This window comes from Anolis sagrei, chromosome 2 (genome assembly GCF_037176765.1).
Source record: "Anolis sagrei isolate rAnoSag1 chromosome 2, rAnoSag1.mat, whole genome shotgun sequence".
Taxonomy (NCBI): Eukaryota; Metazoa; Chordata; class Lepidosauria; order Squamata; family Dactyloidae; genus Anolis; species Anolis sagrei.
In genome coordinates, this window is record NC_090022.1 from 11,056,284 (window position 1) to 11,083,174 (window position 26,891).

Consider the following 26,891-nt stretch of genomic DNA (forward strand, 5'->3'; position numbering starts at 1 on the left):
AGCTGTGCTGCACCCTTCCTGTTATTGCCGCATGCATGCACACCCCCCTTTCTCCTTCTTTCGCCACAGGCACGGTAACTTTTCCAAGGCGGCTTTTATACTATGTGGGGGTGAGATGGGAAACACATATCAAAGGAGCAGTAGAGTTGGTAATTGCCTGGAAAGGCACCCCGCATGTGGCAAGAGGTGAGGAAAGGCAGGGAATTAAAGAAGGGCTTTTTTTCAGCCCCACGCCTTCCCACCAGGACCCTCAACTGAGCATAAGCCGAGGGGAGCTTTTTCACCCTAAAAAGGGGGCTGAAAAACTCGCCTTATACTTGAGTATATACAGTATGTGCTTTTAAAATAATAGGTTTGAGAATCGTTTTTAAACCTCCAAAGGATTGTCACAAGCTATACCCTACTTGAAGCCAAGGGAATCACACGTCTTAATTGGGAAATGTTTAATGTATAGCTTACAGCACCAGAATTGTCCAGAACCCACCATTTCCCTGTTGCAACACATATTATTAGTTTTTTCCCCAACTCTTTGGATGATTTATCTCCTGCATGTAGTCTCTGATGATTCAAAAAGTATGAACCCCAACAAAAACATTTCCCACACTCCTGGCATTGGTATGGCTTCTCTCCTGTGTGAAGTTCTTTGTGCTTCACAAAGGCTGAGCTTGTAACCAAAGCATTTCCCACAATCTGGGCATCTGTATGTTTTTTGACCTGTATGAGTTCTCTGGTGGCTTACAAGAAATGAATTCTGAGTAAAACATTGTCCACAATCCAGGTATTTGTACAGTTTCTTTCTTGTATGGATGCTCTGGTGTTTCAGAATTAATGACTTCCAAGGAAAACACTTCCCACACTCCTGGCACGGATATGGTTTCTCTCCAGTGTGATGACTTTTGTGTCTCACAAAAGCTGAACAATCAGCAAAACATTTCCCACACTCCTGGCATTGCTATGGCTTCTCTCCTGTGTGGAGTCTTTTGTGCTTCACTAAATTTGAATTGCGAACAAAACATTTCCCACACTCCTGGCATTGGTATGGCTTCTCTCCTGTGTGGACTCTTTTGTGGCTCACCAAGGATGAATTCACAGCAAAACATTTCCCACACTCCTGGCATTGGTATGGCTTCTCTCCTGTGTGGAATCTTTTGTGCCTCACGAAGTGTGACCTGTAAACAAAACATTTACCACACTCCTGGCATTGGTATGGCGTCTCTCCTGTGTGTAGTTTTTTGTGGATCAATAAGTCAGAACTCACAGCAAAAGATTTCCCACACTCCTGGCATTGGTATTGCTTTTCTCCTGTGTGGAGTCTTTTGTGACTCACCAAGGCTGAACGCACAGCAAAACATTTCCCACACTCCTGACATTGGTATGGCTTCTCTCCTGTGTGGAATCTTTTGTGGCTCACCAATTGTGAACTGCGAGCAAAACATTTCCCACACTCCTGGCATTGGTATGGCTTCTCTCCTGTGTGGAGTCTTTTGTGGCTCATCAAAGCTGAACCCTGAGTAAAACATTTCCCACATTCCTGGCATTGGTATGGCTTCTCTCCTGTGTGGAGTCTTTTGTGGTCCACAAAAGCTGAACTGTAAGCAAAATATTTCCCACACTCCTGGCATTGGTACGGCTTCTCTCCTGTGTGGACTCTTTTGTGGCTCACCAAGGATGAATTCACAGCAAAACATTTCCCACACTCCTGGCATTGGTATGGCTTCTCTCCTGTGTGGACTCTTTTGTGGCTCACCAAGGCTGAACGCACAGCAAAACATTTCCCATACCCCTGGCAATGGTTTGGCTTCTCTCCTGTGTGGACTCTTTTGTGGCTCACCAAGGTTGAACTCTGAGTAAAACATTTCCCACATTCCTGGCATTTGTATGGTTTCTCTCCTGTGTGGAGTCTTTCGTGCCTCACCAAGGCTGAACTGTAAGCAAAACATTTCCCACACTCCTGGCATTGGTACGGCTTCTCTCCTGTATGGACTCTTTTATGGCTCACCAAGGATGAATTCACAGCAAAACATTTCCCACACTCCTGGCATTGGTATGGCTTCTCTCCTGTGTGGAGTCTTTCGTGCCTCACCAAGACTGAATTGTAAGCAAAACATTTCCCACATTCCTTGCATTTGTATGTCTTCTCTCTTGTGTGGAGTCTTTTGTGCCTCACAGAGTGTGAACTCTGGATAACAGATTTACCACACTCCTGGCTTAAGAGATCTTCAGTTCCTTCAAAGATTTCTTCTTGGCTCAAATCTGGCAGTTTGTAATCAGCAATACATTTTGATGATACTTTCCATTTACAATGGCTTTTCCCAGCGCTGAGTGTCTTGTGGAGTATAAGTCCCATATTTTGGGTAAAACACTGCCCACATACATTGCATTTGTAGGGCCTTTCTCTGGCAGAACCTCCATCTTCTCTGTGGACTTGCTGGCGTCTAGGAAGTCCCGCATTGTGTTCCAAATGCTTCCTGTGTTTGGTGTTCCACTTATCTGCTGTGAAGGAGGACAGAAATAATCATTCTTCAGTGTGTGTGATAAGGACTTTAGGGAAATAATATAAGAAAGTGATTGAAATGATGGGTATGGAAGAAAAGAAGATATAAATGACGCTCCCTCCCCACCCCTTGTTCAGTAAAAATGGACACTCTTTGGCCGGCTGGAGCCTCTGAGGGAGAGGTGTGTAACATATGCTCCAGAGGCTACCTGTTTCTCAGCCCAGCCTGGTTTTTATTTTGTCTCCTTCTTTCTGGGGGAAATTGATGACTTTTCCCTTCACATTCAAATGCTCACCTTTTAACTGTGCAAAGGCCCTCCCAGCCACCCCCGACGCCTGAGCATCAAGTGTCAAAGCGGAGTCCAGAAGGACCCCCAAGCGGCGGACCTGTGTCCTCAGAGGGAATGCGACCCCATCAAGCACAGGTAGCCACCCTATGCCCCGATCAGTCCTATGACTGGCCAGGAGGACCTCTGTTTTGTCAGGATTAAGCTTCAGCTTGTTAGCCCTCATCCAGCCCATCACAGCCGTCTGTGAAACTCCAGTTGAAACCCAGTGAGATATTGAATAGCATGGAGAAAAGAATGGAAAAGTACGGCCCTCAAGGAAGGAACGGAGCCACTGGAGTGCAGTGCTCCCAAGACCCATTCCCGAGATTCGTCCCAGCCATGGTCGATGGTATCGAAAGCCTCTGAGATGTCCCAAGAGAACCAACAAGGACACACTCCCTCTGTCAAGCTCTCTGCGGAGATCATCCACCAAGGCGACCAAAGCCGTCTCGCTACCGTGACCAGGCCTGAAGCCAGACTGAAATGGGTCCAGATAATCAGTATGGTCCAAGAATCCCTGGAGCTGAGTAGCGACCACCCGCTCCAGAACCTTGCCCAAGAACGGAAGATTGGAGACTGGTTGGTAGTGATTCAAAACTGCTGAGTCAAGTGAAGCCTTCTTCAGGACTGGCCTCACTATGGCCTGTTTCAGGCAAGATGGCACGTGTCCTTGACTCAGGGAGGCATTGATAATCAGCTGTCTGGTGTAATTACTTCCACCAGGGAGCTTCTGACTGGGATCTGCATTTTGAAATAGAAGTTCCCAACAATGGGTGATCCTTACCAAGAAAGTCCACCATCCCATGAATCTCCTCCATGATCTGCCCGTTCAAGGCTTTCTGACCAGGATTCAGGAGAGCCCACTCCTCCAAAGACCAATGGACAGCCACGTCCTCAAAGGCGATTGGGCTCTGGTGGGAAAAGGAAAATAAGGGAAATCAAGAAAAATTATTCCAAGAATCTTTTGAAATGGTTCTGTTTCAAAAGATGTTTGGTGATTGAACCTTGAACCAATGACGCCCAGGCAGCTCCCTTCCTCCTCTCCCAGGAATCCTTCTGCTTACCTGATTCAGTTCCACTCCATCACAAAGCGGAAGATGCGACTGTGAATTCGGCCAAAACGTCATTCCAGCCCCTGGAGAGAGAGAGAGAGAGAGAGAGAGAGAGAGAGAGAGAGAGAGAGAGAGAGTGGTGGAAAGCTGATCACAGAAACATGTCTCAGAGGTGAAAATTACAGTCCTGAAAAGAAACCTATGAAGACAGAAAGCGGAAGATGCGTCTCTAGATTCGGCCACAACGTCATTCCAGCCCCTGGGAGAGAGAGAGAGAGAGCAAGGGGTGGAAACCTCTGAGGATGCTTGCCATAGATGCAGGCGAAACGTCAGGAGAAAAATTGCCTCCAGAACATGGCCATATAGCCCGGAAAAACCTACAACAACCCATGGATTCTGGCCATGAAAGCCTTCGACAATACATTGATCACAGAAACATGCCTCAGAGGACAGAATTACAGTCCTAAAAAGAAACCTATGAGGAAATGACTCTATGAAGACAGGAGCATCCTCCAGCCCAGGAATTGTAAAGTTTTGGAGTCTAGCAGTTTTTCTTCTCATGCAGTGCTGTGAATAGGTTGGACTGAAACTAGTAATGGGCTTGGTAGTTCAATGGACTAAAGTTATTCTTGGTTGTCTGTTTGTCTTCCAGCTCAGTTCCAGGGCTCATCTTAGCTTCGGGTTTCACCCGGGAACATACTGTATGGCTAATATTTCAGTCCCACCCATCAGTATGCAAATGTAGAAGTAGAACTATACAGAATACTCGAAATCACACTGAAATTACACCTTTTGTAACCAAATGCTTCCCTATATACTCATTGCAAGGCCAAATGATCCTACATGTATGCCTTCTCTAGCTCAAGCGGATTGTGCATTTGTTACAATCCCCTGAAGGGGAAGTTACACTGGCATAAAACAGCAAAACACCCCAAAGGGTTCCTTCTTACCCTCCAAGGCTGCAGCCCCATCTCCTTCCTGCTCGGGTTCCTTCTGCTGGAGGATCTGGGTGGGGCCTGGTGCAGGTTTCTCAGATTCAGGGACATCAAGGTGGACCTCAATGCAGTCATATTGGGCCTAGAAGAGCACAGAAAATTCCAGTAGTATGGAGAAAAATCAGGGTCATCAAATTTGAGTAGAGCAGCAACTGAGCTCACAGTGGACATGGAGGTGAGAGCAGGAGGGGCAGAGCAGGGGGGAAAAGAGGCCGAGGAAGCAGAGTCCAGCTTCTCCCTCACATCGGCCCCATCTTGGAAGGAAGGCAGGATGTACGTTTAATCTATCCATCGGTCCCAAGGTGAGAAAACCCAAGAGGCACTGCTCTCACCTGTCCTTCCTGCTTCTCGTCCTCTGCCCGACTCAGGAGGAAGCCTTCCGCCAGGGCCACTGCCTGGGAAGAGGTCTCTGCCCCACACTCTCGGACCCAGCTCCCCATCTCTGGGGGCAGGATGCTCAGGAACTGCTCCAGGATCACCAGGTCCAGCATCTCCGCCTTGGTGTGTTGCTCTGGCCTCAGCCACTGGCGGCAGAGAGAGTGGAGGCGGCTGCAAACCTCTCTGGGTCCCTCGCTCTCTCGGAAGGAGGAATGCCTGAAGCGCTTCAAATGATGGAACTGTATGTGTTTATCCAGGATCATCTGCGTAGTTATTTCCCAGGATTCCCCAATCTTTCCAGGAGCCCTTCCTGCTTCAGGTCCAGGTGAGTTGGGTCTCTCCATGTTGGAACCACTCTGATGGAAGAACCCTGCCATATCCAAGATGCTCTTCCTCCGTCTTCTCTCAAGAGAAAGAAATCCCAGAACCGGTCTCGACTCCAAAATTCTCAGCCAAAAATCACACTTCTTCTGTGAATGAAAGGCAGAATTAGACAACAGGATTCGGGAGGTTTTTTCTTTGAGAGTAAAACAAACAAACAATCCCTGAGCCATTTATTTATTTCAGAATCAGGTAATGCTGGGCCCTCCTTTCACTGGGTTCTCTGCTTCTCCAGCCTCCAGACCTCTCTTGGCCTCCCATTGAGCTCCCATTCAGGCCCAATCCACACTGAATCCCCCCCCCCCCGATTCCTTCAGCTGATGTCTCGTGTTCCATAGTCTTCCTTATAAAGAACGAAGGGACTTAGAAACAAGAGAAAAAAATTAATATAACAACTAAAGTAAAATATTTGGAAATCCAGATTCTCATGATAAAATATGCCATATAGTTTGAGAGACTGTATGAAAGGCATATGAATGCGGCCCAATTGGGCTGAAGATACCATTCTAAGGAATGAGGCCTGGAAAACTACAAGAAAGAGGTGGAGAACTCATGGACAGTAATTAAAAATTGCTGATGAGACCTGTGACAAATGATTAACTCTTGACGCTGCTGACTTGACGGACTCTTCTTGGAAAAACAACTTGTTTACATTGTCAAAGACAATGGTTGTTTTAAGTAAGGAAGTCAACACTGTGGCTCCTTACAGAAATGTTTACAAGGCTCCTTGATAAGGAAAGCCAATTAAACAAAATCAACATCTGTCCAGGAACTGATGGGATCTGCCTGTCAGCAACTTACACCTTCAGAATCACATCAACAGAAAACATGACATAAAATGACCCCCCCCCCCCCCCACCTCTCTCTGAAAGTGTGTGTCGGACCAACTGAACATTTCTGAACACCATCGTGAATAGCCGCCTCCTCTCAAGAAGCGGATAATTGTCAACAAGAAGAATGGTAAGAACGCTTGATGAATGAATGATGAATGAGGGATTGAATGTTAGAGAAGATGTGTAAATGTTGATGCCACATCCCTCTTTGTCTATGTAACCAGGTTAATTATTCTAAAACCCAGTACTGGAGTCTGCGTCTGATTCTTTTCATGAAAGTACCTAATGCCACCTGTCTCACTGAAAGCGGAAGAAAAGAACGTATTTAATGTTTTAAAATGTACTTATGACAAGATGATAAAGAGAAACCCTGAATTTTGGGGCGAAAGTATTTAGAGAAATAGAAGATATAATGAATATTAAAATAGAAAGAAGTCCTGTTGTTGTTCATTTGTTCAGTCGTCTCCGACTCTTCGTGACCTCATGGACCAGCCCACGCCAGAACTCCCTGTCGGCCGTCACCACCCCCAGCTCCTTCAAGGTCAGTCCACTCACTTCAAGGATGCCATCCATCCATCTTGCCCTTGGTCGGCCCCTCTTCCTTTTTCCTTCCACTTTCCCTAGCATCATTGTCTTCTCTAGGCTTTCCTGTCTCCTCATGATGTGGCCAAAGTACTTCAACTTTGTCTCTAGTATCCTTCCCTCCAGTGAGCAGTCGGGCTTTATTTCCTGGAGGATGGACTGGTTGGATCTTCTCGCAGTCCAAGGCACTCTCAGGACTTTCCTCCAGCACCACAGCTCAAAAGCACCTCTCTTCCTTCGCTCAGCCTTCCCTAAGGTCAAGCTCTCACATCCGTAGGTTACTACAGGGAATACCATGGCTTTGACTAGGCGGATCTTGGTTGCCAGTGTGATGTCTCTACTCTTTACTATTTTATCGAGACTGGACATTGCTCTCCTCCCAAGAAGGAAGCGTCTTCTGATTTCCTGGCCACAGTCTGCATCTGCAGTAATCTTTGCACCTAGAAATACAAAGTCTGTCACGGCCTCCACAGTTTCTCCCTCTATTTTCCAGTTGTCAATCATTCTTGTTGCCATAATCTTGGTTTTGTTGATGTTTAGCTGCAACCCAGCTTTTGCGCTTTCTTCCTTCACCTTGATCAGAAGGCCCCTCAGCTCCTCCTCACCTTCCGCCATCAGAGTGGTGTCATCTGCATATCTGAGGTTGTTAATGTTTCTTCCAGCCCTGCATTCATCAAGCCCCGCACATCGCATGATGCGTTCTGCATACAAGTTAAAAAGGTTGGGTGAGAGGACGCAGCCTTGCCGTACGCCTTTCCCAATCTTGAACCAGTCTGTTGTTCCATGGTCAGTTCTGACTGTTGCTACTTGGTCCTTGTACAGATTTCTCAGGAGAGAGACAAGGTGGCTTGGGATGCCCATCCCACCAAGAACTTGCCACAATTTATTATGATCCACACAGTCAAAGGCTTTAGAATAGTCAATGAAGCAGAAGTAGATGTTTTTCTGAAATTCCCTGCCTTTCTCCATTATCCAGCAGATATTGGCAGTCTGGTCTCTCGTTCCTCTGCCTTTTCTAAACCCAACTGGAACGTCTGGCAACTCTCGCTCCATGTATTGCTGGAGTCTTCCTTGCAGGATCTTGAGCATTACCTTACTGGCATGAGAAATAAGGGCCACTGTACGGAAGTTTGAGCAGTCTTTCGCATTTCCCTTTTTTGGTATGGGGATATAAGTTGATTTTTTCCAGTCTGATGGCCATTCTTGTGTTCCATATTTGCTGGCTTATGGCATGCATCACCTTGACAGCATTATCTTTTAAGATTTTAAACAGTTTACCTGGGATCCCATCATCTCCTGCTGCCTTGTTGTTAGCAATGCTTCTTAAGGCCCATTCCACCTCACTCCTCAGGATGTCTGGTTCTAATTCATTCACCACACCGTCCAAACTATCCTCGATATTATTATCCTTCCTATACAGATCTTCTGTATAGTCTCGCCACCTTCTCATGATCTCTTCAGCTTCTGTTAGGTCCCTGCCATCTTTGTTTCTTATCATACCAATCTTTGCCTGAAATTTACCTCCAATGTTTCTAATTTTCTGGAAGAGGTCTCTTGTCCTTCCTATTCCGTTGTCTTCTTCCACTTCCATGCATTGCTTATTTAAAAATAGTTCCTTATCTCTTCTGGCTAACCTCTGGAATTGCGCATTTAACTGGGCATATCTCCCCTTATCACTGTTTCCTTTTGCTTTCCTCCTTTCTTGGGCTACTTCCAGTGTCTCAGCAGACAACCATTTTGCCTTCTTGGTTTTCTTTTTCTTTGGGACGTACTTTGTTGCCGCCTCCTGAACAATGTCGCGGACTTCTGAATATGAAGGAGAAAAACATCTTTGGGGGAAAGGAAGGGGCTTTGGAAAGAAACCTGAAGGCTATAGCAATAAAAAGACCAAGAAGAAGAAAAGTTAAAAGAGGTATATGGATGATGTATGGAGAAAATTTATTGAAAAAGGATTAAAAAATAAAGAAGGAAAGTTTCCTCCACAAGAAGAATTGAAATTTGGGACAGATGACATCTAAAAACTGTGGCTTGGGGGGGGGGGGGGGAGCACAGCGGTGAGAGATAGACAATATGTATAAGCAGAAAAATAACACTAGATGCCAAAAGTACGTTACGTTGTACTGAATAATATGGATCTGCTGTAAAACAAATGTATAACAAATGTATTAAACCATGATCTATATAAATAAACATGTAGTGTATTTTTTTTATTTATCGTGTCATCAGCAACCATACCATTGTGTTACAATTCTAACAGAACAAAACAAACACAGAGATTAAAAAGAAAAAGAAAGAAAAAACACACAGATTTTGCAAACTTGGTAGTTGGTTAAATGTCCTTTGACCACTATCTGGCCACTTGGAGTGCCTCTGGTGTTGCCGCAAGAAGGTCCTCCATTGTGCATGTGGCAGGGCTCAGGGTGCATTGCAGCAGGTGGTCAGTGGTTTGCTCTTCTCCACACTCGCATGCCGAGGATTTCACCCTGTAGCCCCATTTCTTAAGATTGGCTCTGCATCTCGTGGTGCCAGAGAGCAGTCTGTTCAGCGCCTTCCAAGTTGCCCAGCGGGGAGTCTCTCATCTGGTATCACCCATGGATTGAGGTGCTGGGTTTGGGCCTGCCACTTTTGGACTCTCGCTTGCTGGGGTGTTCCAGCGAGTGTAGCGTGTTTGTGGGATTAACAGAACTCAAAAACCACTGGGGGAATTGGCACCAAATTTGGACACAAGACGCCTAACAACCCAATGTATGCCCTTCACTAAAAAAAAAAAAAATGATTTTGTCATTTGGGAGTTGTAGCTGCTGGGATTTATAGTTCAGCCACAATCAAAGAGCATTCTGAACCCCACCATTGATGGAATTGAACCAAACTTGGCACACAGTTCTCCCATGACCAACAGAAAATACTGGAAGGGTTTGGTGGGCAGTGTCCCTTGATTTTGGAGTTATAGTTCACCTACATCCAGAGATCACTGTGGACTCAAACAATGATGGATCTGGACCAAACTCTACACAAATACTCAATATGCCCAAATGTGAACACTGGTGGAACTCTCTGCCCCGGAGTGTGGTGGAGGCTCCTTCTTTGGAAGCTTTTAAACAGAGGCTGGATGGCCATCTGTCAGGGGTGCTTTGAATGCAATATTCCTGCTTCTTGGCAGAATGGGGTTGGACTGGATGGCCCATGAGGTCTCTTCCAACTCTTTGATTCTATGATTCTATGGTGGAGTTAGGGGAAAATAGAATCTTGACATTTGGGAGTTGTAGTTGTTGGGACTTGTAGTTTATTTATTTATTTATTTTATTTAGTACACTTGTATACCGCTAATATCTCAGCCTAAAACGGCGACTCATTGCGGTTTACAACATTTAAAAACAACAATATTCCAATTAAAAATATAAAACACATACATATACAATACACAGTATTGGGCCACCAATACAGACCAATGCATCTCTTAAATTAAAATCATAATCCAATTTCGTTGTCTGTGATTGCCAGTCCTTGATCAGAGATTTCATCGCATCGGATTAGCCGAATGCTTGCTCAAACATCCATGTCTTGAGTTTTTTCCGAAATACTATCAGCGAGAAGGCTGATCTTATCTCTATAGGGAGGGCATTCCAAAGCCGCGGGGCCACCACAGAAAAGGCCCTGTCTCTCGTTCCCGCCAGCCGCACCTGTGAAGCAGGCGGGATGGAGAGAAGGGCCTCTCCCGAAGATCTTAGGGTCCTGGTGGGCTGATAGGCCGAGATACGTTCGGATAGATATGTTGGGCCAGAACCGTTTAGGGCTTTAAAGGTCAATGCCAGCACTTTGAATTGGGCCCGGTAGCTAATCGGCAGCCAGTGGAGCTGGTACAGCAGAGGAGTTGTATGCTCCCTGCGCCCTGCTCCTGTTAGTACCATGGCTGCCGCCCGTTGGACTAGTTGGAGCTTCCGAGCCGTCTTCAAAGGCAACCCCACGTAGAGAGCGTTGCAGTAGTCAAGGCGGGATGTAACCAGAGCGTGGACTACCGTGGCCAAGTCAGACTTCCCAAGGTACGGTCGCAGTTGGCGCACGAGTCTTAACTGTGCGAATGCTCCCCTGGTCACCGCCGAAACCTGGGGATCCAGGCTCAGCGATGAGTCCAGGATCACACCCAAACTGCGAACACCCAAACTGTTGTAGTTCACCTACAACATTCTGAACCTCACCACCAACGATAGAATTGGGCCAAACTTTCCACACAGAACCCCCATGTGGGCCACTGCAACGCATGGCAGGGGACAGCTAGTAAAATAATAAAAATATTATTAAAAAAAAGAAAAGAAAACCCTGAATTATTTCAAAACTCAAGGGGGGGGAGGGGGAACCAGCCATGCAGGTGGGTGGGTGGGTGGAGAGAGCCCTGCCCCCCCTCTCTCTGCCTGCCTCTCCCTCCCTCCCTCCTCCCAAGGATCCCCGGCTGCTCCCTTGTGCTGACCCCCATTATTCCCTCTGCACCAGGCCCCCTTCTCCCCATGGCGCCCAAGTCTCAAGGCCAGGCTGCATCTCCTTCCAAGGAGGAGAGATCAGGAAGGGGTGGTTTCCCTTCTCCTTCTGGGCCAGGGTGTGTTAGGAGGCCAGCCTGGGAGGGAGGGAAGGAGGCCTGGCCCCACTCTGGCCCTCCCTCCAGGGGTGGTGGGCTTCAGCCCCTCTTTGGCCCTTTGGAGAAGAAGGTCTGGGAAGAAGACTCACCGGAAGAAGAGAAGGAGGAGGAAGGAGAGGCCAAGGGGGGAACTCCCCTCTCCCAGCCAGGCAAGGAAGGGTGAAGGGGAGAGAGTTTGGTTCCTAGAGGGGCAGGGAAGGCAGGTCTGAGGAGGCCCACTTCCTTCCTGCCTCTCTGGGAACCACACTCCTTCCCCTTAACCCTTCCTTGCCCAGGTTACACTGGGAAGAGGGGGAAAGAGCATCTCTCCAAAGCCCTGGAAACAAAGGACTGAAGATGAAGGCAGAGATTGAGTCATGGAGGGAAAATTCCATATTCCTAGGACAGTTAAGATATCTTCTCTCCCTGCCAAACCCTTGCTGCCCAACCCCACTGAACATTAAGGGGAATCTTAAATCTCTAAAATTACTACAATCTCTAAAATCACAACAGCAAAACAGCAGAGAGGAAACAACCAGGCACATCTTAACACCTCCCAACAGAACATTTTCCCAGGCTCAGCCAGGCCTTCAAATGCTAATGAAGGTGGTCAGCTGAAACATTCACACCTAACTGCAGCAGGGAAGAGCTCTTTGCCCCACCCCAGTCATTCCACAGATATATAAACTCATTTTCCTATTTCCAACAGACCTTACTACCTCTGAGGATGCTTGCCATAGATGCAGGCGAAACGTCAGGAGAAATGCCTCTAGAACATGGCCCTATAGCCCGAAAAAACCTACAAGAACCTATTAAGGGGAATCCATCCATCCAGGGAGCAGAGCAGAGTCTCCACCAACAACAGAGAAAGGAGGTCTCAGCCTGGGGTCAAGGCCCAGGGCTCCCCTTTCCCAAGGAGGAGGAGGAGGAACACAGACTTGGGTGGGAGAGACAACAAAAGAGATTTAAAGTTAGGCTTAAAGCCAACCTCAAAAACTGTGGCATAGACACCGAGAACTGGGAAACCCTGGCCCTTGAGGGCTCCAGTTGGAGGTCAGCTGTGACCAGCAGTGCTGCGGAATTCGAAGAGGCACGAATGGCTTTTTATTCTGTCTCCTTGTTTCTGAGAGAATGGATTTATTTTACATTACGCCATAACATACGGTATATACTCGAGTATGTCCAGGTCCTGAACCGGTGCTTGGCCGCTGTGACGGTCTGGATGAGGACGAACAAATTGAAATTGAATCCAGGCAAGACAGAGGTACTCCTGGTCAGTCGCAAGGCCGAACAGGGTATAGGGTTACAGCCTGTGTTGGATGGGGTCGCACTCCCCCTGAAGACGCAGGTTCGCAGCTTGGGTGTGACCCTGGACTCATTGCTGAGCCTGGAACCCCAGGTTTTGGCAGTGACCAGGGGAGCATTTGCACAGCTAAAGCTTGTGCGCCAGCTGCGCCCGTACCTTGGGAAGTCTGACTTGGCCACGGTAGTCCACGCTCTGGTTACATCCCGTTTAGACTACTGCAACGCTCTCTACGTGGGGTTGCCTTTGAAGACAGCTCGGAAGCTCCAACTAGTCCAACGCTCGGCAGCCATGATTTTAACAGGAGCGGAGCGCAGGGAGCATACAACCCCCCTGTTGCGCCAACTCCACTGGCTACCGATCTGCTACCGGGCTGAATTCAAAGTGCTGGCGTTGGCCTTTAAAGCCCTAAACGGTTCCGGCCCAAGCTACCTATCTGACCGCATCTCTGCCTATGAACCCACCAGGACTTTGAGATCTTCCGGGGAGACCCTGCTCTCGATCCCGCCTGCTTCTCAAGCTCGGCTGGCGGGGACGAGAGATAGGGCCTTCTCGGTGGTGGCTCCTCGGCTGTGGAACGCCCTTCCTACGGACATTAGACTAGCACCATCTCTAATGGTATTCCGCAAAAAGGTGAAGACCTGGATGTTTGTGCAGGCGTTTGAGTAATTTAGTGCAATCTGGTAATGGAACATAGGAATGGAACAATGGACGACGAACCTGGACTACGCTTGGATGATGAGAAGATTGGGTACGGTTGTTTTTTGTAATAATTGTGCATTGTAATTGCTTATTGGTAATTTATGGATAATGTGTTAAGTCAATTGTTATATGTTGTATGGAACCACTGCTGTTTCTACTGTTTTTACTGTTTGTGAACCACTGTGAGTCACCTTCGGGCTTGAGATACAGCGGTATATAAGCAAAGTAAATAAACAAATAATAAATATAAGCCGACCCAAATATAAGAGGAGACACCTAATTTTACCACAAAAAATTGGGAAAACGTATTGACTCGAGTAGAAGCCGAAGGTGGGAATTGCAGAAGCTACTGGTCAATTTCAAAAATAAAAATAGATACCAATAAAATTATATTAATTGAGGCATCAGTAGGGTAAATATTTTTGGATATTTATATGAAACCGTAATTCAAGATAAGACTGTCCAACTCTGACGAAATCATTATTCTGGAGGCGGAAAGAGTGTGGTTTCCCTGAAGCTCACAACTCTGGGGCAGAGGCCTCCTCAAACAAATGGACACTTCAGAAATGCAGAATGGAACTGAAAGAATGCCAATGAGAATGATTAATTATTACTTAATTATTGTTTATCATTGCCCAGTGGCACAATGGGTTAAACCACTGAGCTGCTGAACTTGCTGATTGAAAGGTCGCAGCTTCGAATCCAGAGAGAGACATGAGCTCCCAATGTTAGTCCCAACTTTTACCAGCCTAGCAGTTTGAAAACATGAAAATGTGAGTAGATCGATCGATACCACTCCGGCAGGAAGGTAACGGTGCTCCACGCAGTTATGCCGGCCAGATGACCGTAGAGATGTCTATGGACAATGCCGGCTCTTTGGCTTAGAAACGGAGATGAGCACCAACCCCCAAAGTCGGACTCAGGGGAAAACCTTTACCTTAATCATTGTTCATTCCTTCTCCCAGTCAGAGACTCCAGGTTTAGAGGAGATACAATAGATAGTGTTTTTTTTTTTGTTTTTTTGCATTATGCAAAAGTTTAAAATATAACTAAAATAAAATAAAATACAGACCAATGGAAGGAAGAACAACAAATAAGGAAGGTCTTTTTTCCTGTCCAATCAGCCCCCAAACACCTGAGGAAACAAAGGGATCTTCACTTGCCAACAAAAAGATTGCAAATGGTAGTTCCCCATTTTTAGCCCATAAGAGGGATATTGTCTGTCCTTCCATCCATTTCTTTCTCATTTAAATTCAATCTATTATATACTGTAGTTTCACATATTGTCAGGAGATAGATTTCCACCTTTTATGAGCAAAGCTTGAGGTTGTATTGTCTAAGTCAAAAATGTAGCTGATAAACAAGCACTTCCATTATTTTTTTCTCACTTGAATTAGATTACAATCTGAAATTGTGTCTGCTGCCATTATTTATTCAATATTGATTGATTTAAGTTTGCTCACAAAGTAGTATCCTTGATCACACAGCAACTGCTATAAAACAAAAAGCCTTTGTCTAACCTTCATAAAAGAGGTGCATTGCCTCATTGCCCTCAAAGTCATCTTCAATTTGCCTGAACACATAACACGGAATAACTATTCTGCCGTGGTCCGACCACACCTGCAATACTGAGTCCAGTTCTGGGCACCGCAACTGAAGGGAGATGTCGAGAAAATGGAATGTGTCCATGGGAGGGGGACGGAAATGATCGAGGGTCTGGAGAACAAGCCTCCCTTTCTCTTCCTCTCGCCGTGCACACAAACCTCTCTGCTCTCCGCACAACGACCCAGCTGAGTGGCTGTGTGGAGAGCAGAGAGGGTGCGTGCATGGCAGGGGAAGGGGGAGGCGTGTGCCACCCAATGAGACTGCACACGCTCCTCCCTTTCTCTTCCTCTCGCCACGCACGCACCCTCTCTGATCTCTGCACAGCAACCCTGCGGGAGGGCGCATGAACGGCGATAGGAGGGGGAAGGAGGGGTGCTCCACCTTCCTGTTATTGCCACATGCATGCACACCCCCCTTTCTCCTTCTTTCGCCACAGGCACGGTAACTTTTCCAAGGCGGCTTTTATACTATGTGGGGGTGAGGTGGGAAACACATATCAAAGGAGCAGCAGAGTTGGTAATTGCCTGGAAAGGCACCCCGCATGTGGCAAGAGGTGAGGAAAGGCAGGGAATTAAAGAAGGGCTTTTTTTCAGCCCCACGCCTTCCCACCAGGACCCTCAACTGAGTATAAGCCGAGGGGAGCTTTTTCACCCTAAAAAAGGGGCTGAAAAACTCGCCTTATACTTGAGTATATACAGTATGTGCTTTTAAAATAATAGGTTTGAGAATCGTTTTTAAACCTCCAAAGGATTGTCACAAGCTATACCCTACTTGAAGCAAGGGAATCACACGTCTTAATTGGGAAATGTTTAATGTATAGCTTACAGCACCAGAATTGTCCAGAACCCACCATTTCCCTGTTGCAACACATTTTATTAGTTTTTTCCCCAACTCTTTGGATGATTTATCTCCTGTACGTAGTCTCTGATGATTCAAAAAGTCTGAACCCCAACAAAAACATTTCCCACACTCCTGGCATTGGTATGGCTTCTCTCCTGTGTGAAGTTTTTGGTGCTTCACAAAGGCTGAGCTGTAACCAAAGCATTTCCCACAATCTGGGCATCTGTATGTTTTCTCTCCTGTATGAGTTCTCTGGTGGCTTACAAGAAATGAATTCTGAGTAAAACATTGTCCACAATCCAGGTATTTGTACAGTTTCTTTCTTGTATGGATGCTCTGGTGTTTCAGAACTAATGACTTCCAAGGAAAACATTTCCCACACTCCTGGCATTGCTATGGATTCTCTCCAGTGTGATGACTTTTGTGCTTCACCAAATCTGAACTATGAGCAAAACATTTCCCACACTCCTGGCATGGGTATGGCTTCTCTCCTGTGTGTACTCTTTTGTGGCTCACCAAGGTTGAAATCTGAGCAAAACATTTCCCACACTCCTGGCATTGGTATGGCTTCTCTCCTGTGTGGAGTCTTTTGTGGTTCACCAAGACCGAACTCTGAGCAAAACATTTCCCACACTCCTGGCATTGGTATGGCTTCTCACCTGTGTGGAGTCTTTTGTGCCTCACCAAAGTTGAACGGTGAGCAAAACATTTCCCACACTCCTGACATTGGTATTGCTTTTCTTCTTTGTGGATTTGTTTGTGACTCACCAATTGTGAACTCTCAGCAAAACATTTCCCACACTCCTGGCATTGGTATGGCTTCTCTCCTGTGTGGACTCTTTTGTGGTTCACCAGGTTTGAACTCCGAGCAAAACATTTCCCACACTCCTGGCATTGGTATGGCTTCTCTCCTGTGTGGACTCTTTTGTGGCTCACCAAGGCATAATTCACAACAAAACATTTCCCACACTCCTTGCATTGGTATGGTTTCTCTCCCGTGTGGAGTCTTTTGTGGCTCAACAAGTTTGAACTCTGAGCAAAACATTTCCCACATTCCTTGCATTGGTATGGCTTCTCTCCTGTGTGGAGTTTTTTGTGGATCACTAAGTCTGAACTCACAGCAAAAGATTTCCCACACTCCTGGCATTGGTGTTGCTTTTCTCCTTTGTGGAGTTTTTTGTGACTCACCAAATGTGAACTCTCACTGAAACATTTCCCACAGTCCCGGCATTGGTATGGCTTCTCTCCTGTGTGGAGTCTTTTGTGGCTCACCAATTGTGAACTGCGAGCAAAACATTTCCCACACTCCTGGCATTGGTATTGCTTTTCTCCTTTGTGGAGTTTTTTGTGATTCAAAAAGGATGAAATCTGTGCAAAACATTTCCCACACTCCTGGCATTGGTATGGCTTCTCTCCTGTGTGGAGTCTTTTGTGGTTCACCAGGTTTGAACTCTGAGCAAAACATTTCCCACACTCCTGGCATTGGTATGGCTTCTCTCCTGTGTGGACTCTTTTGTGGCTCACCAAGGCATGACTCACAACAAAACATTTCCCACACTCCTCGCATTGGTATGGTTTCTCTCCTGTGTGGAGTCTTTTGTGGCTCACCAAGGGTGAACTCTGAGCAAAACATTTCCCACATTGCTTGCATTGGTATGGCTTCTCTCCTGTGTGGAGCCTTTTGTGGCTCAACAAGTTTGAACTCACAGCAAAAGATTTCCCGCATTCCTGGCATTGGTATGGCTTATGTCCTGTGTGGAGCCTTTTGTGCCTCACCGAGTGTGAACTCTGAATAACAGATTTCCCACACTCCTGGCTTATGAGATCTTCAGTTCCCTCAAAGATTTCTTCTTGGCTCAGATCTGGCAGTTTGTAATCGGCAATACATTTTGATGATCCTTTCCATTTACAATGGCTTTTCCCTGCACTTAGTGTCTTGTGAAGTCTAAGTTCCATAGTTTGGGTAAAACACTGCCCACATACATTGCATTTGTAGGGCCTTTCTCTGGCAGAACCTCCATCTTCTCTGAGGCTTTGCTGGCGTCTAGGAAGTCCCGCATTGTGTCCCAAATGCTTTCTGTGTTTGGTGTTCCAGTTATCTGTTGTGAAGAAGGAGGACAGAAATAATCATTCTTCAGGGTGAGCGATAAGGACTTTATGGAAATAATATAAAAAGGAGTTTGAAATGATGGGCATGGAAGAAAAGAAGATATAACTGCTGTCCTCTCCCCACCCCTTGTTCGGTAAAGATGGTCACTGTTTGGCTGGCTGGAGCCTCTGAGGGAGAGAGGTGCTCCAGAGGCTTCCTGTTCCTCAGCCCAGCCTGGCTTTTTATTCAGTTTCTTTGATTCTGGGAGAATTGATGCTTTTTCCCTTCACAGTCAAATGCTCACCTTTTTCTCTAGCTAAAAATTTACCTTGCTACCACCCTTCACCTTAAGAACAGACAAGCATCCCGAGCTCTGAGGATCACCTGGGAAGGAATCCCACTGGAGCATTGCAGCACACCCAAGTACCTGGGAGTCACTCTGGACCGTTCTCTGACCTACAAGAAGCACTGCCTGAACATCAAGCAAAAAGTGGGTGCTAGAAACAATATCATACGAAAGCTGACTGGCACAACCTGGGGGTCACAACCAGATACAGTGAAGACATCTGCCCTTGCGCTATGCTACCCTGCTGCTGAGTACGCATGCCCAGTGTGGAACACATTTCACCACACTAAACAGTGGATGTGGCTCTTAATGAGACATGCCACGTTATCACGGGGTGTCTGCGCCCTACACCACTGGAGAAACTACATTGCTTAGCCGGTATTGCACCACCTGACATCCGCCAGGAAGTAGCAGCCAATAGTGAAAGGACCAAGGCAGAGACATCCCCAGCTCATCCCTTGTTTGGGTATCAGCCAGAACGTCAACGACTGAAATCAAGAAATAGTTTTCTTAGATCTACAGAGGCACTCGCTGGAACACCTCAGCAAGCGAGAGTTCAAAAGTGGCAGGCTCAAACCCAGCACCTCAATCTGTGGGCGATACCAGATGAGAGACTCCTCCCTGGCCACACAGAAGACTGGGCGACTTGGAAGGCGCTGAACAGACTGCGCTCTGGCACCACGAGATGCAGAGCCAACCTGAAGAAATGGGGCTACAAAGTTGAATCCACGACATGCGAGTGCGGAGAAGAACAAACCACTGACCACCTGCTGCAATGCACCCTGAGCCCTGCCACATGCACGATGGAGGACCTCCTTGCGGCAACACCAGAGGCACTCCAAGTGGCCAGATACTGGTCAAAGGACATTTCATCAGCTACCCCCTGCCCCTCTCTTCCCAAAGGATTCAGAGAGAGAGAGATAGAATCTCCTCTCTTGTAGTTTGAAGCCATTGTTCCGCGTCCTAATCTCCGTGTCGCTTGCTCCCTCCTCCTCCCTGTGGCTTCCTCTCACATATTTATACATGGCTATCATATCTCCTCTCAGCCTTCTCTTCTTCAGGCTAAACATGCCCAGCTCCTTAAGCCGCTCCTCATAGGGCTTGTTTTCCAGACCCTTGTTCATTTTAGTCGCCCTCCTCTGGACACATTCCAGCTTGTCCTTCCTTCCAGGGCACAGGCAAGAGTTAAAGAAGGGAAGGAAGGGAAGTGGGAGAGAAGAAAGGAGAGAGAGAAAGAGGGAGGGAAAGAAAGCAGGAAAGAGAGAAGGAAGGATGGAACCGAAGAGCAAAGGAAGGAAAGAGGGAGAGAAGGAAGAAAGGAGAGAAAGAAGGAAAATAAAAGAAAAGGGGGAAGGGAGGAACGGGGGGAGGAAAGAGAGAAGGAAAGGAAAAAAGGAAGGAACGAAGGAAAGAGGGAGAGAAGGAAGGCGAGAGAGAAAGAGGGATGGAAGGTTGGCCACAGCACCTACTAACCCAAGAAGTGACCATCACTCAAAAAACTGAGTTTGTTATTTGGGAGTTGTAGTTGCTGGGATTTATAGTTCACCTACAATCAAAGAGCATTCTGAACCCCACCAACAATGGAACTGAACCAATCTTGGCACACAGGAGTACCATGACAAACAGAAAACACTAGAAGGATTTGGTGGGCAATGACCTTGAGTTTGGGAGTTGTAGGTCACCCACATCCAGAGAGCACTGTGGACTCAAACAATGATGGATCTGGATCAAACTTGGCACGAATGTTCCATAAGCCCAAATATGGACACAGATGGAGTTTGGGGAAAATAGACCATGACATTTGGGAGTTGTACTTGCTGGGATTTATAGTTCACCTGCAATCAAAGAGCATTCTGAACCCCACCAACAATGGAACTGAACCAATCTTGGCACACAGGACTACCATGACAAACAGAAAACACTAGAAGGATTTGGTGGGCATTGACCTTGAGTTTGGGAGTTGTAGGTCACCCACATCCAGAGAGCACTGTGGACTCAAACAATGATGGATCTGGATCAAACTTGGCACGAATGTTCCATAAGCCCAAATATGGACACAGATGGAGTTTGGGGAAAATAGACCATGACATTTGGGAGTTGTAGTTGCTGGTATTTATAGTTCATCTACAATCAAAGAGCATTCTGAACCCCACCAACAATGGAACTGAACCAATCTTGGCACACAGGAGTACCATGACAAACAGAAAACACTAGAAGGATTTGGTGGGCAATGACCTTGAGTTTGGGAGTTGTAGGTCACCCACATCCAGAGAGCACTGTGGACTCAAACAATGATGGATCTGGATCAAACTTGGCACGAATGTTCCATAAGCCCAAATATGGACACAGATGGAGTTTGGGGAAAATAGACCATGACATTTGGGAGTTGTACTTGCTGGGATTTATAGTTCACCTGCAATCAAAGAGCATTCTGAACCCCACCAACAATGGAACTGAACCAATCTTGGCACACAGGACTACCATGACAAACAGAAAACACTAGAAGGATTTGGTGGGCATTGACCTTGAGTTTGGGAGTTGTAGGTCACCCACATCCAGAGAGCACTGTGGACTCAAACAATGATGGATCTGGATCAAACTTGGCACGAATGTTCCATAAGCCCAAATATGGACACAGATGGAGTTTGGGGAAAATAGACCATGACATTTGGGAGTTGTAGTTGCTGGTATTTATAGTTCATCTACAATCAAAGAGCATTCTGAACCCCACCAACAATGGAACTGAACCAATCTTGGCACACAGGACTACCATGACAAACAGAAAACACTAGAAGGGTTTGGTGGGCATTGACCTTGAGTTTGGGAGTTGTAGTTCACCTCCATCCAGAGAGCACTGTGGACTCAAACAATGATGGATCTGGATCAAACTTGGCACGAATGTTCCATAAACCCAAATATGGACACAAATGGAGTTTGGGGAAAATAGACCATGACATTTGGGAGTTGTACTTGCTGGGATTTATAGTTCACCTGCAATCAAAGAGCATTCTGAACCCCACCAACAATGGAACTGAACCAATCTTGGCACACAGGACTACCATGACAAACAGAAAACACTAGAAGGATTTGGTGGGCATTGACCTTGAGTTTGGGAGTTGTAGGTCACCCACATCCAGAGAGCACTGTGGACTCAAACAATGATGGATCTGGATCAAACTTGGCACGAATGTTCCATAAGCCCAAATATGGACACAGATGGAGTTTGGGGAAAATAGACCATGACATTTGGGAGTTGTAGTTGCTGGGATTTATAGTTTACCTACAATCAAAGAGCATTCTGAACCCCACCAACGACACAATTGGGGCAAACTTCCCACACAGAACCCGCATACTGAAGGCCATCCAGTCCAACTCCCTCCACCAGGGCAAGAAAACGTAATCAAAGCCCTCCTGACAAAGAGCCAACCAGCCATAGATTAGATAGATAGAGAGATATGATTCACACACACAGATATAATATCCTAGATTTGAAAGGGACCCCTAAAGTAGGACAATTTCCATGTTGCATGTTCCAGAGTAGGCAAGCCAGGCAATCTCCACATCAACACTGACAATAGAAACAGCAAGAAATACTGTTGACCCACAAGCATCAAGACATTACATACATTAGAAATCAGCACTTTCTCATTACTTGATTTTCCAGGTCACCAGACTGAGCCACAGCAACGCCTGGCAGGGGACAGCTAGTCTATATAAATAAAAATGTAATGTTCGTTTGTGGGATTAACAGAACTCAAAAACCAGTGGATGAATTGAAACCAAATTTGGACACTAGACACCTAACAACCCAATGTATGCCCTTCACTCAACATTGATTTTGTCATTTGGGAGTTGTAGTTGCTGGGATTTATAGTTCACCTACAATCAAAGAGCATTCTGAACCCAACCAACGATGGAATTGAACCAAACTTGGCACACGGAACTCCCATGACCAACAGAAAATACTGGAAGGGTTTGATGGGCAGGGTCCTTTGGTTTTGGAATTGTAGTTCACCTACATCCAGAGATCACTGTGGACTCAAACAATGATGGATCTGGACCAAACTCTACAAGAATACCCAATATGCCCAAATGTGAACACTGGTGGAGCTTGGGGAAAATAGAATCTTGACATTTGGGAGTTGTAGTTGCTGGGATTTATAGTTCACCAACAATCACAGAGCATTCTGAACCCCACCAACGATAGAATTGGGCCAAACCTCCCACACAGAACCCCCATGTGTGTCACAGCAACGCATGGCAGGGGACAGCTAGTCTATATATATATAAATGCTCTGTGTATAATGAGTACCTTAAAAACAAAAGAACCAATGAACGAAATCACACTAAATTTGGCAACAAAATGTCTCACAACACAAGGAGTGACCATCACTCAAAAATTTAATTTTGTCATTTGGGAGTTGTAGTTGCTGGGATTTATAGTTCACCTATAATCAAAGAGTATTCTGAACTCCACCAACAATGGAATTGAACCAAATTTGGCACACAGTTCTCCTATGACCAACAGAAAACATTAGAAGGGTTTGGTGGGCATTGTCCCTGAATTTTGGAATTGTAGTTTGCCTCCATCCAGAGAACACTGTGGACTCAAACAATGATGGATCTGGACCAAACTTGACAGGAATACTCAATATGCCCAAATGTGAACACAGATGGAGTTTGGGGGAAATAGACCTTGACATTTGGGAGTTGCAGTTACTGGGATGTATAGTTCACCTACAATCAAAGAGCATTCCAAACCCCACCAATGATGGAATTGGGCCAAACATCCCACACAGAACCCCCATGACCAACAGAAAATACTGTGTTTTCTAGTGGTCTTTGGTGACCCTTCTAACACTCCCCTGGTGACACCCCCCCCCCCAGGGGGTCTTGACTTCTCAGGTTGAGAAATGCTGCCTTAAGGCCATCCAGTCCAACTCCCTTCACCAGGGCAAGTAAACATAATCAAGGCACTCCTGACAAAGGGCCATCCAGCCATTCACACACACATATATGTATATGACAGATGCAGTAGCAAAGATTTGAAAGGGACCCCTAAAGAAGGACAATTATATGTTGCATGTTCCAGAGTAGGCAAACCAGACAATCTCCACATCAACACTGGCAAAGAACCAGCAAGAAATACTGTTTACCCACGAGCATTACATACATTAGAAACAAACACTTTCTCATTACTTTATTTTCCAGATCACCAGCCTGGGCCACAGCAATGCATGGCAGGGGACCGCTAATATTACTATATTAGTCCTTAGAGTCCTTGTGGACAACAAGTTAAACATGAGCCAACAATGTGATGCTGCAGCTAAAAAAGCCAATGGGATTTTGGCCTGCATACGTAGGAGTCTAGTGTCTAGATCCAGGGAAGTCATGCTCCCCATGCTTCATTCTGCCTTAGTTAGACCGCACCTGGAATCATACTTTGTCCAATTATGGGCACCGCAATTGAAGAGAGATATTGACTTGCTGGAACGGTTCCAGAGGAGGGCGATCTCCCGTCACCAGGTTCTGTCGTATTCAGGTAGAGATTAACCAAACAAATTCCCAGTGCGAGTTAAACAATTTAATTAAAACAGCACTTACTTTCTGGCTGTTTTAGTTAAATTGTTTAACTCAAACTGGGAATTTGTTTGGTTCATCTCTACCTGAATATGGCAGAGCCCTGGCAATGTGACAGAATACTTTTCTCCCGAAAATCAGTCCCAAGGCTAGCTCCTTATATCCAGAAATACCCAGCTGCAACCCATCTCTTGCACACCTCCACCCTTAATTGCTTTCACCCATGAACTCTTACTAACAGATTACTCAACCCTTTAGAACTAAGACTTAAATTAACCCTTCCATCACCAACTGCTAAGCCTGCCACCACCCACCACTATCAACTGCAGAACATGATACATGACAGGCGACTAAAAGTATCCAGGGTCTGGAGAACAAGCCCTATGAGGGGCGGCTTGAAGAGCTGGATATGTTTAGGCTGCAAAAGAGAAGGCTGAGAAAAGACATGATGGGGGCCATGTATAAATATGTGAGCAAGTTTGTTTTCTGCTGCCCTGGAGACTAGGAGGCAATGGAACAATGGCTTCAAACTACAGGAAAGGAGATTCGGCCTGAACATTGGGGAGAATTTCCTAACTGAGAGAGCTGTTCAGCAATGGAACTCTCTGCCCCGAAGTGTGGTGGAAGCTCCTTGTATGGAGGCTTTTAAACAGAGGCCAGATGGCCATCTGTTGGGGGTGCTTTGAATGTGATTGTCCTGCTTCATGGTAGGAGGCTGGGCTGGATGGCCCACGAGGTCTCTTCCAACTCTATGATCCTATGATTCTATATATTTCTAACATAAGCCCTGCTTTTAATAATAATAATAACAATAATAATAATAATAATAATAATAATAATAATAATAATAGCTTTATTTTTATTCCCCGCCAACCATCTCCCCGAGGGGACTCGGGGTGGCTTACAAGAGACACACCCAAGATTACAATTAAAACCTGTAAAACACTTTAACCAATTAAATCATCAGATAAAACAAATAACCTCACAATTGAGGTTAGGGTTTTATAGGTGATGACCTGCACCTTGAATTGGGGCCGGAAACCTATTGGAAGCCAGTGGAGCTGTTTAAACAGGAGGGTTGACCGCTCTCTGTAACCAGCTCCCTTGAGTAGTTTCTGGGCCGTCTTCAAATATGCTCAGCATATTTTAAAAATTTTAATTATTACATTTGGCCCAGCCATAGATTTTTAAACACCATTGTGTTATTGTTAAAGTTTTATTGTTATTTTCTGTTATGACTTTTATTTTATTGTTTTGTATTACTCTTGTTACTGCTTTTATTATTGATGTGTTGTGGGCTCGGCCTCATGTAAGCCGCACCGAGTCCCCTGGGGAGATTGTGGCAGGGTATAAATAAAGTTAGTTTGCTTTATTTATTTATTATTCAAGGGCAACCCCATGTAGAACGCATTGCAGTAATCCAACCTAGAGGTGACTAGGGCATGGACCACCATGGCCAGATCAGATTTCACGAGGTATGGGCACAGCTGGCGCATGAGCTTTAACTGTGCAAAGGGCCTTCCAGCCACCGCCGATACCTGAGCATCAAGTGTCAAAGCGGAGTCCAGAAGGACCCCCAAGCTGCGGACCTGTGTCCTCAGAGGGAGTGTGACCCCATCAAGCACAGGTAGCCACCCTATGCCCCGATCAGTCCCATGACTGGCCAGTAGGACCTCTGTTTTGTCAGGATTTGTCAGGATTAAGCTTCAGCTTGTTAGCCCCCATCCAGCCCATCACAGCCGTCAGGCACTGGTCCAGGACCCGAGGGGCTTCCTTGGAATGTGGTGGAAAAGAGGAATAGTGTCATCTGCGTACAGATGGCACCGAACTCCAAAACTCCAGATGATCTCACCCAGCGGTTTCATGTAGATATTGAATAGCATGGGGGAAAGAATGGAACCTTGCGAGACCCCACAGGTCAATGGCCAGGGGTCCGAGCAGGTGTCCCCCAGCTTCACCAACTGGGTATGGCCCTCAAGGAAGGAACGGAGCCACTGGAGTGCATCGCCTCCGAGACCCCTCCTCGAGAGTCGACCCAGAAGGCTACCAGGGTCGAAGGTATCGAAAGCCGCTGAGATGTCCAAGAGAACCAACAAGAACACACTCCCCCTGTCAAGCTCTCTGCGGAGATCATCCACCAAGGTGACCAAAGCCATCTCGGTACCGTGACCAGGCCTGAAGCCAGACTGAAATGGGTCCAGATAATCAGTATGGTCCAAGAATCCCTCGAGCTGAGTAGTGACCACCCGCTCCAGAACCTTGCCCAAGAACGGAAGATTGGAGATTGGTCGGTAGTGATTCAAAACTGCTGAGTCAAGTGAAGCCTTCTTCAGGACTGGCCTCACTATGGCCTTTTTCAGGCAAGATGGCACGTGTCCTTGACTCAGGGAGGCATTGATAATCTGCTCTCTGGTGGAATTACTTCCACCAGAGAGCTGCTGACTGGGATCCTGCATTCTGAAATAGAAGTTCCCAACAATGGGTGATCCTTACCAAGAGAGTCCACCATCCCATGAATCTCCTCCATGATCTGCCCGTGCAAGGCTTTCTGACCGGGACTCAGGAGAGCCCACTCCTCGCAAGAGAAATGGACACCCATGTCCTCAAAGGCGATTGGGCCCTGGTGGGAAAAGGAAAACAAGGGAAATCAAGAAAAAGAATTACAAGAATCTTTGGAAATGGTTCTGTTTCAAAAGATGTTTGATGATTAAGCCTGGAAGAAATGACCCCCAGGCAGCTCCCTTCCTCCTCTCCCAGGAATCCTTCTGCTTAC

General features: G+C 46.3%; 1 protein-coding gene and 1 pseudogene across 1 annotated transcript; both read right to left on the reverse strand.

Annotated features, from left to right (window-relative positions):
• Window positions 1–549: 549 nt before the first annotated feature.
• Window positions 550–26,671, reverse strand: LOC137096260 (zinc finger protein 345-like). The gene is made up of 6 exons (XM_067465188.1): window positions 26,612–26,671; window positions 5,203–5,718; window positions 4,826–4,952; window positions 3,888–3,958; window positions 3,608–3,734; window positions 550–2,493 (listed from the first exon to the last, which is right to left on the reverse strand). Exons 1-6 carry the CDS (start codon window positions 26,630–26,632, stop codon window positions 953–955), a joined length of 2,403 nt encoding a protein of 800 aa, XP_067321289.1. The 5' UTR covers window positions 26,633–26,671; the 3' UTR covers window positions 550–952.
• Window positions 16,058–26,891, reverse strand: part of LOC132766023 (zinc finger protein 93-like) — a 77,556-nt pseudogene continuing 66,722 nt past the window's right edge.